The sequence below is a fragment of the Bombina bombina genome, chromosome 4, assembly GCF_027579735.1.
Source record: "Bombina bombina isolate aBomBom1 chromosome 4, aBomBom1.pri, whole genome shotgun sequence".
Classification (NCBI taxonomy): Eukaryota; Metazoa; Chordata; class Amphibia; order Anura; family Bombinatoridae; genus Bombina; species Bombina bombina.
The window spans coordinates 435,369,624-435,384,018 of NC_069502.1; the positions used below are offsets into that span (position 1 = coordinate 435,369,624).

General features: G+C 38.1%; 1 protein-coding gene across 1 annotated transcript in view; it reads right to left on the reverse strand.

Moving 5' to 3' along the window:
• The window catches only part of LOC128656391 (organic solute transporter subunit alpha), an 83,116-nt gene that overhangs the window by 56,394 nt on the left and 12,327 nt on the right, over positions 1-14,395 (reverse strand). Inside the window, exons 3-5 of the mRNA XM_053710268.1 lie at positions 8,362-8,516; positions 8,146-8,219; positions 2,910-3,068 (exon numbers count right to left, since the gene is read on the reverse strand). Of these exons, the coding sequence (XP_053566243.1) occupies positions 2,910-3,068; positions 8,146-8,219; positions 8,362-8,516 (388 nt within the window). The remainder of the gene's footprint in view (positions 1-2,909; positions 3,069-8,145; positions 8,220-8,361; positions 8,517-14,395) is intronic.

Here is a 14,395-nt window from a genome sequence, read left to right on the forward strand (position 1 = left end):
TAGGTAATTTATTTAATTAATTTAATGATAATGTAGTGTTAGGTTTAATTGTAACTTAGGTTAGGATTTATTTTACAGGTAATTTTGTATTTCTTTTAGCTAGGTAGTTATTAAATAGTTAATAACTATTTAATACCTATTCTAACTAGCTAAAATAAATACAAAGTTACCTGTAAAATAAATATAAATCCTAAAATAGCTACAATGTAATTATTAATTATATTGTAGCTATCTTAGGGTTTATTTTACAGGTAAGTATTTAGTTTTAAATAGAAATAATTTATTAAAGTATAGTGTAGTGTTAGGTGTAATTGTAACTTAGGTTAGTTTTTATTTTACAGGTAAATTTCTCTTTATTTTAGCTAGGTAGCTATTAAATAGTTAATAACTATTTAATAGCTATTGTACCTAGTTAAAATAAATTGAAAGTTACCTGTAAAATAAATATAAATCCTAAAATAGCTACAATATAATTATTATTTATATTGTAGCTATATTAGGGTTTATTTTTAAGGTAAGTATTTAGTTTTAAATAGGATTAATTTATTTAATAAGAGAAATATTATTTAGATTTATTTAATTAATATTTAAGTTAGGGGGGTGTTAGGGTTAGACTTAGGTTTAGGGGTTAATAATTTTATTACAGTGGCGGTGGTGTAGTGGGGGGCAGGATAGGGGTTAATAAATTTATTATAGGTGGCGACGGTATAGGGGGGGCAGGATAGGGGTCAATAGGTATCATGTAGGTGGCGGCGGGGTCTGGGAGCAGCGGTTTAGGGGTTAATCAGTTTATTAGAGTGGCGGTGGGCTCCAGGAGCGGCGGTTTAGGGGTTAACATATTTAGTATAGCTTGCGGCGGTTTAGGGGTTAATCAGTTTATTAGAGTGGCGGTGGGCTCCGGGAGCGGCGGTTTAGGGGTTAACATATTTAGTATAGCTTGCGGTGGGCTCCGGGAGCGGCGGTTTAGGGGTTAATCAGTTTATTAGAGTGGCGGTGGGCTCCGGGAGTGGCGGTTTAGGGGTTAACATATTTAGTATAGCTTGCGGTGGGCTCCGGGAGCGGCGGTTTAGGGGTTAATCAGTTTATTATAGTGGCGGTGGGCTCCGGGAGCGGCGGTTTAGGGGGTAATAACTTTATTTAGTTGCGGCGGTGTAGGGGGGGGGCAGATTAGGGGTGTTTAGACTCGGGGTACATGTTAGGGTGTTAGGTGTAGACAGCTCCCATAGGAATCAATGGGATGTCTGGCAGCAGCGAACATGAACTTTCGCTATGGTCAGACTCCCATTGATTCCTATGGGATCCGCCGCTTCCAGGGCGGCGGTTTGAAAACCAGGTACGCTGGGCCGGAAAAGTGCTGAGCGTACCTGCTAGTTTTTTGATAACTAGCAAAAGTAGTCAGATAGTGCCGCACTTGTGTGCGGAACATCTGGAGTGACGTAAGAATCGATCTGTGTCGGACTGAGTCCGGCGGATCGAAGCTTACGTCACAAAATTCTACTTTTGCCGGTATCTAGGGCTTAATAACTAAGGCGAATCAGCCTCGCCACAAATACGCTGCGGAATTCCAGCGTATTTGAGGTTGACGGCTTGATAACTACCCCCCTAAGAGTGATTACAGAAGAATAAACAGTAACAATGTGAGGTAAATAAACTTCACATAGACCTGCTGTAATCTGATTACAGTATGTGGTGTCTCAGAATGTATTTGTCAGGGAAGCTTCATACAAAATACTTTATTACTTTTTATACATTTTAGTTTTTTGTTTTGCAGTTGGACTCCTTAGGATTTACTGAAATTACAAATGGATAACAATAACTTACTTGTTTGCTCCATAAATATTATGCAGTTTGTTGCAGTAACGGTTTTTATGTTCTCTTTCTGAAATATTTTTTTACAGTATGATGATGATTCTTATTGTATTGCACAACTTGTCTTGTGTGGTATTTTTATGATGTATTTTCAGTACAGAAGTTTTTGTTTTGTAATTCCAGAATAATAACAATTAAAGACACGTATATTTTTCGGATGCAATAAACTGTTGCAGTTAGCACTGCTATCACACTCCATGGGGCCGACATGATCCGATATTGCGGATCATGTCCGCTGCACATCGATAAATGCCGACAGCATACGCTCTCAGCATTTTTCAATGCACCAGCAGTTCTTGTGAACTGCTGGTGCAATACCGCCCCCTGCAGATTCGCAGCCAATCGACCGCTAGCAGGGGGTGTCAATCAACCCGATCGTATTCAATTGGGTTGATTTCTGGTGATGTCTGTCCGGCGCCTCAGAGCAGGCAGACAGGTTATGAAGCAGCGGTCTTTAGACCGCTGCTTCATAACTTGTGTTTCCGGCGAGCCTGAAGGCTCGCCAGAAACACGGGGCATCAAGCTCCATTCGGAGCTTGATAAATATGCCCCCATGTGTCTGCTTTTTTAAGTTAATACATCACTCAAGTTAAAGTTATAATTTTTATCTCTAAATATCTTGTCATTTGATATTCTGTGTGAAACTTCATTCATTTAATTAATCTTGCTCATGGTTTACAAACATAAATGACTTTTCAGTCAATCAAAGGTTAAATCACCGACTGATTCACAAACTAAAGGCTTCATCACTGCATGAATTTATTTTTCCATCCTCTCACTCATGCACACTCATTTTCCTTTTCCAAAATCATCTAACATCCTGCCCCCTCTCCCTTGTCCATTTGTCTCTCCTCGTTATCTTACTTCCAGTACCACTGTCCTCTCACTCCTGAACCTTATATTTTGCACCCCCATCCTCTCTCCCTGGCACCCTCCGTTCCCTGACCCCCATCTAATCTTTTTTTTGGGCACTGAGCATTAGGATTAGGTTTTGTATAAAACTGTAAAACATTTCTTTTCATTCAATTATAAAATCTCACTTTGTCAGCTTGATGTGGGGCAGACAGGGACAGCAGCAGCAGCAAGGTCCAGTGTTGATGTTTAACTCTGTGTTCTCCATCTTCTTGACCAGTGCGTCCTTACCTCCATAACCTTCAATAATCACCATCAGTATTAGGTAGAAACAAACTGCAAAGTACCTGGGAGAGACATAAAAATAAGGGTAGTATGAAAATATTCTCTTTAAAGTAAACTTGTTATACATATCCAGTTAACAATAAAATTAGAATATGTATATGAAACACAATTTTGTAGCAACTGCTATTTAGTTTTTAACAATGTATATATTTAACCCCAAACCATATTATTATTTATGGTATATTATTTAGGTCTCAGATTCTCCACATCCTACCAAAGAGCGCCCAAACCCCCTTATGTTCCCATTCCCTGCCAAGGAGCAGCCAAGCCCCTCTGAACACCCAGACCCCACCCAAGAGCACCCAACTCCCTGGACACCCATACACTGCCCAGGTGCTCCCAAATCCCACCCACAGGATTATTTTTACTATGGTCCTTGACCATCAAGAATTTCCTTATAACTCCTTTACTTGCCCATCAGACTGCCCAGACTCCTCCATGAGTCACCTGGCTCAGAAATGAACACCACTGTAACCAATACTACCAAATAGTAACAGTTATGACACTTTAATGCAGTGTACTATAATTAATAGCTATATAATTACAACTTTGGCTAATCTCAAGCTGCTACATTTGTATGCAGCTAGATTTATATTACTCAAAACACAAAGACCTAGTTTCCATTGAGATGGTAAATTGTGGAAATTGGTAATATTTTTTTTTATCTCCATTTAAGTCAATGGATATTTTTTTATGTTACCACCAGTTTCCACACGTAACCACCTCAATACTGTTGTAATCTGTGTAAACTAGTGGTAACAAGTATCAACATTAATGGGACAGCATATTAAAAAATTCTCAATTTTAAAAAAGATAGATAATGTCTTTACTACACATTTCCCAGCTTTGCACAACCAACATTGTTGTATTAATATGTTTTATAACTGCCTCTAAGCCACTACAGACCTCCTCTTATCTCAGTGCATTTTTATAGCTTTTCACAGCAAGACATTGCTAGTTCATGTGTGCCATATAGATAACATTTCTATTCATGAGTCAGTACTAATTGGCTAAAATACAAGTCTTTAAATAGAACTGAGCTAAGAGAGCAGGCTTAGATACAAGGTAATTAGAGAGGTAAAGAGTACATTAACCCTTTGAGTGCTAACGACGGCATGGAGCTGTCGCTAAGTTTCACCCTCAGGTGCTAACGATGGCTCCATGACATCGCAAGGACTCACTAACCTTGAGGGGGGCCTGAGGGCCCTCATCTCCCTCCACCCTTCCAATCTTGCCCTCATATTGAAGAGCAGGCTTAGGGCTTCACACGGAGCGTGATGATGTCATCACACATTGACGCGATGACGTCATCACACATTGACGCAATGATGTCATCACACAACTTTATTTACAACTGTCACTTGACAGTTATGGAGAGATTGGGGCATGCTGCTTAGATGCCCATATTTTGGGCATCTAAGCAGCTGCAGACCCCCCAAGACACACCATTGAAAAGGTAATCGCCTCACCTTTCCAATGGTATAAGTATTTAAAGTGTAGTAAAAAAAAAAAGTTAAAAATAAATACATTAAAAAATAATTAAAAAAATCGATAAGGGGGTCTCTAAAGGCATATAAATAAAGATCAAAATTGCCTAGAGACCCCCAAAATAGATTTCCCTAACATAAATGAGTCCAATCAATTTAAGTATATTAGCTAAATGATTACAAGAGTAACCGGAGTGATCACCTAGCTAAAAAAAATGACATTATCTTACTATACGGATACCAATATAATATTTGTAATCAGATGAACACCTGGATCATGTGATAACAAATTAATCAATTTTAGAGAGATGCTTTTATTAAAAAAAAATATATGTTTATTTTTATAATCAGTCTTTTAGAGCCCTTGGAAGGTGCTCAAAACACCCTCTTTGCGCAGCTCTCTTTCAAAACCCCTGTATTTTTACTGAAAAGAAGCTTATTTTTTGCAATAAAAATGATACCTTTTGTAGCAGCACAATTTCTTTCAAAATATCACTTTGTAAAGGGAATTATGGCTGAGGGTCTGATGAGTGACGAGGAAGCAGCTGAGTTCCTTATGAACTCCAACTTTGTTTCCTTCTCGGATGACGCTAGATCTGCTAGATTCTGTCAGTGGCTTTGTCCCTGGTGCACATTTTTGGAAAGTACACCCCTTGGCACATCAAATAAGGGGCTACATGTATATATAGCGCAACATTTTTGAGCATAAGAAATAGCTGAACATGTCACTTTACTTAGAAAAAAATATTTTCTAACCAAAGCACCATATTCCATTAATTTTTATGCACTCCACTTTGTGCTAGAAATACATGTAGCCCCTCATTTGATGCCCAAATGGGTGTACTTTATTCAAATGTGTACTTTATGTACCCTTTTTAACGTCCCATGTGGCTAGAGCTGTTTAATTGCAGACATAACAGCCTAAAAAAAGTCTAAAATAATTGTCTTTTAATTTTTAGGGGTGATGTCTGCAATTAGACAGCTGTAGCCACCTGGAAGTTAAGATACAGTAAATAAAGTGCACATTCTTGGAAAGTACACCCCTTGGTGCATCAAATAAGGGGCTACATGTATATATAGCACAAAATTGGAGTGCACATTATATAACTAAACAGCGCACTTTCCTCAGTAAACGTTTTTTTTTTAGTGCAATATTTGCGTATTTGTTACATACTCCAGTTTTGAGATAAAAATACAAATAAACCCTCATCTGATAGACCTGGGAGTGTAGTTTTTAAAAATGTATAGTTTAGTTGCCATATCTTAACTTCCCTGGTGGCTAGAACTGTTTAAATGCCAGTAACAGAATATTAAATCTAAAAACGCTGTTTTTTATTATATACTAAATTGACATCCCGACAATAAAAAAGTAGAAAAACAAAGTGAAATGTTCTCAAATTTTACTTATTTTATACAGGTTATCTACTACAAATATTTATCCACACAGGTTTTGATAATAGAGTTTGCAAAAATAAAATTGCATACAGTTAATTATTGAGCCAGGAGTAAAAATATACACTTTTTTCTAATGTTTTGCTTTATTTTTCAAACATGATAATAAATACACATATAATAATGATAGATTTTGAGTCTGCAGAGTCTGCTGAAAAAAAATAATATATAGTTTGTGTAGGTTATTCACACAAAAACAACTTCTAAAAGTGTGTGAATGTGAACTGCAACAAAAAGCTCAAAACCAGCTTAGCACACATGAGGGAAATGGCTTAGCAGCTGTAGCCACCTGGGAATTTAAGATACAGGCCCCTATTTAAAAGGCCAGTAAATCCAGAAAATAATGTTATATAATTCTGCACACAGTGCAGAATTATATAACATTATATTAGTGCTAGCTTTATATAACATAATATTGCCGGTGAATTTTTATTAAAAGAGAGGGCTTTTCAGACCCGCCCTCTATGCTCTACTGAGCGGGTCTGGTTTTCCCTCTGAGTGCATCTGGGCAGCTGTCTAGTCACAGCCCGGCCCAATCACGCCATTACACTCAATGTAGCTCGCTCCCGCTGTCAGACACCCTCTTTTTCAAAAACCCTCTTTTTTTAATAAACATTCACTGGCAATATTATGTTATATAAAGCTAGCACTAAAATAATATTATATAATTCTGCACTATGTGCAGAATTATATAACATTATTTTCTAGGTTTATTGCCCCTTTAACACAGTGCGGATCAGGTCCGACAGACCTCGATGAATGCAGAGAGCAATACGCTCAGCCGCCAGCAGGGAGGTGTCAATCAACCCAATCATATTTATTTTATTATTTATTATCGGTTATTTGTAGAGCGCCAACAGATTCCACAGCGCTATATCATACTCAATCGGGTTGAATTGCGCAATGTCTGACCGCCTGCTGAGAGCAGGGGGATAGGTTATGAAGCAGTGGTCTGCACCGTATATCGGATCGCGCCCCTGGTGTTGACTGTCCCTTTAATGGAAACTAGGATCTAGTTTCTATTGAGGTGGTACATTTTGGAAACTGGTTGTAAGATAAAAATTCTCCATAGACTTTAATAGATATAAATGTGTTTATCACCAGCTTCCAAAAATTATCATATCAAAGGAATCTAGTAGTTTCCATTGAGGTGCTAAAGTTTGGCAACTGTTGGTAAAAACATTTATCTTCATTAAAGTCTATGGAGATTTTTTATGTTAACACCACTTTACCACCTCAATGGCAGCTTGGGCCAAACATTCCATTAATGTTGTAATGTTTGGAAACTGGTGGTAAAAACATTTATCTCCATTAAAGTCTATGGGGTATTTTTATGTTACCACCAGTTTCCAAACTTTACCACCTCAATGGAAACTAGGCCTAGTAGGCAAAGATTATTTTATCATCAGTTTCCACATTTTACCACATCAATGGAAACTAGGCCTAGGTTTCCTGATTCTTTGCAGCTTCTTTGCTCTCCAAGGATATAGTAATTAGTCTAAAGATACGCAAGGTGATAATACCTTTTCTGTATGTATGGCAGGAATTAATCATTAACTACTCAGTTTGTGTAAAATATATATAAAAGATGTGGATGCAGGGGGTTTGTTGGGGCAGCAGATTTCTCAATGCCTAGCACAGCCCTAAACCTAAATACTCACCTGACACAAACACACATACACATTCACACATACTGTACATACATACACACACACATTCACACTTACATGTACACACACAGACATGCACACACATACACACAGACATACACATACATACACATTCAAACATACATGCACACACATAAACATTCACACTTACATGTACACACACAGACATACACACACATACACATTCACAAAGACATGCACACACATACACACAGACATACACATTCAAACATACATGCACACACATAAACATTTACACATACACGCACACACACACACACATACATACACACGGCAAATGTTATATGTGGCAGAAATTTATGGACACATTAAAAAAAACAACTATTATGTCCATGAAGAATTTTGTTTTTGTTAGTAGCAGTAATCTAACCCTGAGTGTGCCACATATCCTCTGGAGTCAACTTTTTCATTATTATATAACATTTACTGACAATTCAACTGCTACTTACGTGCTGATGCCAACATCCACAAACATGGCTGAACGTGGGATCCACAGACTGAAACAGGTAAAGACTGAAATGACCTAAAAAATACATCACTCTGAGTTATGTTATCATAAAATAAATCGCTACACAGTCAGTTTTCTACAATTGACTACCAAGTAAGGGACTTGCTTTTAGTGTTTGTAATGACTCTCTGAGATAACTAATTATTTTCCCACTTACCGTGGGTGCAGAACTGCTCCACAGATATGTTTTTCTCTTAGCTTGACAGCGTACTTTTTTGGTGATGTAAAAAGCATCTTCCAAGAAAATTACCACAGAGAATAAGGTAAGGAAGGTCAAAATACCAAAAACACAGAGTTGTATTGTGCCCAATTCTGGAATCAGAAAGCAAAGCTTAGAAAACAGGATGATAAATGATATCCATGTGTTATAAATACAATTGTTAGTGAAACACATTATATGAGGAGTTGCTGAAAGAAATAACTATTTAAAGGCACATGACATGTCTTTAAATATTTAAGAGAATAAATATGTGTCTCTAGTGGGACAAATGGCACATAAAATAAATAATACTTCATTAATTAATTAGTAGATGTTTGCGTTTGACAAATATTAGTGGCCCCATTGTGTGTGGGGGGGGGGGGATTAAATTATCTGAACATAATATAAGTATTAAAGGGGCATGAAACCGAAAAATATTTCTGTCATGATTCAGAAAGAGCATGCTATTTTAAACATGTTTCCAATTTACTTCTACTATCAAATTTGCTTAATTTCTTTCATGTAATTAGCAAGAGTCCATGAGCTAGTGACGTATGGGATATACATTCCTACCAGGAGGGGCAAAGTTTCCCAAACCTCAAAATGCCTACAAATACACCCCTCACCACACCCACAAATCAGTTTTACAAACTTTGCCTCCGATGGAGGTGGTGAAGTAAGTTTGTGCTAGATTCTACGTTGATATGCGCTCCGCAGCAAGTTGGAGCCCGGTTTTCCTCTCAGCGTGCAGTGAATGTCAGAGGGATGTGAGGAGAGTATTGCCTATTTGAATGCAGTGATCTCCTTCTAAGGGGTCTATTTCATAGGTTCTCTGTTATCGGTCGTAGAGATTCATCTCTTACCTCCCTTTTCAGATCGACGATATACTCTTATATATACCATTACCTCTGCTGATTCTCGTTTCAGTACTGGTTTGGCTATCTGCTATATGTAGATGAGTGTCCTGGGGTAAGTAAGTCTTATTTTCTGTGACACTCCTAGCTATGGTTGGGCACTTTGTTTATAAAGTTCTAAATATATGTATTCAAACATTTATTTGCCTTGACTCAGAATGTTCAACTTTCCTTATTTTCAGACAGTCAGTTTCATATTTGGGATAATGCATTTTAATTTAACATTTTTCTTACCTTAAAATTTGACTTTTTCCCTGTGGGCTGTTAGGCTCGCGGGGGCTGAAAATGCTTCATTTTATTGCGTCATTCTTGGCGCGGACTTTTTTGGCGCAAAAATTCTATTTCCGTTTCCGGCGTCATACGTGTCGCCGGAAGTTGCGTCATTTTTTTGACGTTATTTTGCGTCAAAAATGTCGGCGTTCCGGATGTGGCGTCATTTTTGGCGCCAAAAAGCATTTAGGCGCCAAATAATGTGGGCGTCTTATTTAGCGCGAAAAAATATGGGCGTCACTTTTGTCTCCACATTATTTAAGTCTCATTTTTTATTGCTTCTGGTTGCTAGAAGCTTGTTCTTTGGCATTTTTTCCCATTCCTGAAACTGTCATTTAAGGAATTTGATCAATTTTGCTTTATATATATGTTGTTTTTTCTCTTACATATTGCAAGATGTCTCACGTTGCATCTGAGTCAGAAGATACTACAGGAAAATCACTGTCAAGTGCTGAATCTACCAAAGCTAAGTGTATCTGCTGTAAACTTTTGGTAGCTATTCCTCCAGCTGTTGTTTGTATTGATTGTCATGACAAACTTGTTAAAGCAGATAATATTTCCTTTAGTAAAGTACCATTGCCTGTTGCAGTTCCTTCAACATCTAAGGTGCAGAATGTTCCTGATAATATAAGAGATTTTGTTTCAGAATCCATAAAGAAGGCTATGTCTGTTATTTCTCCTTCTAGTAAATGTAAAAAATCTTTTAAAACTTCTCTCCCTACAGATGAATTTTTAACTGAACATCATCATTCTGATTCTGATGATTCCTCTGGTTCAGAGGATTCTGTCTCAGAGGTTGATGCTGATAAATCTTCATATTTATTTAAAATGGAATTTATTCGTTCTTTACTTAAAGAAGTACTAATTGCTTTAGAAATAGAGGATTCTGGTCCTCTTGATACTAATTCTAAACGTTTAGATAAGGTATTTAAAGCTCCTGTGGTTATTCCAGAAGTTTTTCCTGTTCCTAATGCTATTTCTGCAGTAATTTCCAAAGAATGGGATAATTTGGGTAATTCATTTACTCCTTCTAAACGTTTTAAGCAATTATATCCTGTGCCGTCTGACAGATTAGAATTTTGGGACAAGATCCCTAAAGTTGATGGGGCTATTTCTACCCTTGCTAAACGTACTACTATTCCTACGTCAGATGGTACTTCGTTTAAGGATCCTCTAGATAGGAAAATTGAGTCCTTTCTAAGAAAAGCTTATCTGTGTTCAGGTAATCTTCTTAGACCTGCTATATCTTTGGCTGATGTTGCTGCAGCTTCAACTTTTTGGTTGGAAACTTTAGCGCAACAAGTAACACATCGTGATTCTCATGATATTATTATTCGTCTTCAGCATGCTAATAATTTTATCTGTGATGCCATTTTTGATATTATCAGAGTTGATGTCAGGTTTATGTCTCTAGCTATTTTAGCTAGAAGAGCTTTATGGCTTAAAACTTGGAATGCTGATATGGCTTCTAAATCAACTTTACTTTCCATTTCTTTCCAGGGTAACAAATTATTTGGTTCTCAGTTGGATTCCATTATTTCAACTGTTACTGGTGGGAAAGGAACTTTTTTACCACAGGATAAAAAATCTAAAGGTAAAAACAGGGCTAATATTCGTTTTCGTTCCTTTCGTTTCAACAAAGAACAAAAGCCTGATCCTTCATCCTCAGGAGCAGTTTCAGTTTGGAGACCATCTCCAGTCTGGAATAAATCCAAGCCAGCTAGAAAGGCAAAGCCTGCTTCTAAGTCCACATGATGGTGCGGCCCTCATTCCAGCTCAGCTGGTAGGGGGCAGGTTACGTTTTTTTCAAGGAAATTTGGATCAATTCTGTTCACAATCTTTGGATTCAGAGCATTGTTTCAGAAGGGTACAGAATTGGTTTCAAGTTGAGACCTCCTGCAAAGAGATTTTTTCTTTCCCGTGTCCCAGTAAATCCAGTAAAAGCTCAAGCATTTCTGAAATGTGTTTCAGATCTAGAGTTGATTGGAGTAATTATGCCAGTTCCAGTTCCGGAACAGGGGATGGGGTTTTATTCAAATCTCTTCATTGTACCAAAGAAGGAGAATTCTTTCAGACCAGTTCTGGATCTAAAAATATTGAATCATTATGTAAGGATACCAACGTTCAAGATGGTAACTGTAAGGACTATCTTACCTTTTGTTCAGCAAGGGAATTATATGTCCACAATAGATTTACAGGATGCATATCTGCATATTCCGATTCATCCAGATCATTATCAGTTCCTGAGATTCTCGTTTCTGGACAAGCATTACCAGTTTGTGGCTCTGCCGTTTGGCCTAGCTACAGCTCCAAGAATTTTTACAAAGGTTCTCGGTGCCCTGCTGTCTGTAATCAGAGAACAGGGTATTGTGGTATTTCCTTATTTGGACGATATCTTGGTACTTGCTCAGTCTTTACATTTAGCAGAATCTCATACGAATCGACTTGTGTTGTTTCTTCAAGATCATGGTTGGAGGATCAATTTACTAAAAAGTTCTTTGATTCCTCAGACAAGGGTAACCTTTCTGGGTTTCCAGATGGATTCAGTGTCCATGACTCTGTCTTTAACAGACAAGAGACGTCTAAAGTTGATTACAGCTTGTCGAAACCTTCAGTCACAATCATTCCCTTCGGTAGCCTTATGCATGGAAATTCTAGGTCTTATGACTGCTGCATCGGACGCGATCCCCTTTGCTCGTTTTCACATGCGACCTCTTCAGCTCTGTATGCTGAAGCAATGGTGCAAGGATTACACGAAGATATCTCAATTAATATCTTTAAAACCGATTGTTCGACACTCTCTATCATGGTGGACAGATCACCATCGTTTAATTCAGGGGGCTTCTTTTGTGCTTCCGACCTGGACTGTAATTTCAACAGATGCAAGTCTCACAGGTTGGGGAGCTGTGTGGGGATCTCTGACGGCACAAGGAGTTTGGGAATCTCAGGAGGTGAGATTACCGATCAATATTTTGGAACTCCGTGCAATTTTCAGAGCTCTTCAGTTTTGGCCTCTTCTGAAGAGAGAATCGTTCATTTGTTTTCAGACAGACAATGTCACAACTGTGGCATACATCAATCATCAAGGAGGGACTCACAGTCCTCTGGCTATGAAAGAAGTATCTCGAATTTTGGTTTGGGCGGAATCCAGCTCCTGTCTAATCTCTGCGGTTCATATCCCAGGTGTAGACAATTGGGAAGCGGATTATCTCAGTCGCCAAACGTTGCATCCGGGCGAATGGTCTCTTCACCCAGAGGTTTTTCTTCAGATTTTTCAAATGTGGGAACTTCCAGAAATAGATCTGATGGCGTCCCATCTAAACAAGAAACTTCCCAGGTATCTGTCCAGATCCCGGGATCCTCAGGCGGAGGCAGTGGATGCATTATCACTTCCTTGGAAGTATCATCCTGCCTATATCTTTCCGCCTCTAGTTCTTCTTCCAAGAGTAATCTCCAAGATTCTGAAGGAATGCTCGTTTGTTCTGCTGGTAGCTCCGGCATGGCCTCACAGGTTTTGGTATGCGGATCTTGTCCGGATGGCCTCTTGCCAACCGTGGACTCTTCCGTTAAGACCAGACCTTCTGTCACAAGGTCCTTTTTTCCATCAGGATCTCAAATCCTTAAATTTAAAGGTATGGAGATTGAACGCTTGATTCTTGGTCAAAGAGGTTTCTCTGACTCTGTGATTAATACTATGTTACAGGCTCGTAAATCTGTATCTCGAGAGATATATTATAGAGTCTGGAAGACTTATATTTCTTGGTGTCTTTCTCATCATTTTTCCTGGCATTCTTTTAGAATTCCGAGAATTTTACAGTTCCTTCAGGATGGTTTAGATATGGGTTTGTCTGCAAGTTCTTTGAAAGGACAAATCTCTGCTCTTTCTGTTCTTTTTCACAGAAAGATTGCTATTCTTCCTGATATTCATTGTTTTGTACAAGCTTTGGTTTGTATAAAACCTGTCATTAAGTCAATTTCTCCTCCTTGGAGTTTGAATTTGGTTCTGGGAGCTCTTCAAGCTCCTCCGTTTGAACCTATGCATTCATTGGACATTAAATTACTTTCTTGGAAAGTTTTGTTCCTTTTGGCCATCTCTTCTGCCAGAAGAGTTTCTGAATTATCTGCTCTTTCTTGTGAGTCTCCTTTTCTGATTTTTCATCAGGATAAGGCGGTGTTGCGAACTTCTTTTGAATTTTTACCTAAAGTTGTGAATTCCAACAACATTAGTAGAGAAATTGTGGTTCCTTCATTATGTCCTAATCCTAAGAATTCTAAGGAGAAATCGTTGCATTCTTTAGATGTTGTTAGAGCTTTGAAATATTATGTTGAAGCTACGAAATCTTTTCGTAAGACTTCTAGTCTATTTGTTATCTTTTCCGGTTCTAGAAAAGGCCAGAAAGCTTCTGCCATTTCTTTGGCATCTTGGTTGAAATCTTTAATTCATCTTGCCTATGTTGAGTCGGGTAAAACTCCGCCTCAGAGAATTACAGCTCATTCTACTAGGTCAGTTTCTACTTCCTGGGCGTTTAGGAATGAAGCTTCGGTTGACCAGATCTGCAAAGCAGCTACTTGGTCCTCTTTGCATACTTTTACTAAATTCTACCATTTTGATGTATTTTCTTCTTCTGAAGCAGTTTTTGGTAGAAAAGTACTTCAGGCAGCGGTTTCAGTTTGAATCTTCTGCTTATGTTTTTCGTTAAACTTTATTTTGGGTGTGGATTATTTTCAGCAGGAATTGGCTGTCTTTATTTTATCCCTCCCTCTCTAGTGACTCTTGTGTGGAAAGATCCACTTCTTGGGTAGTCATT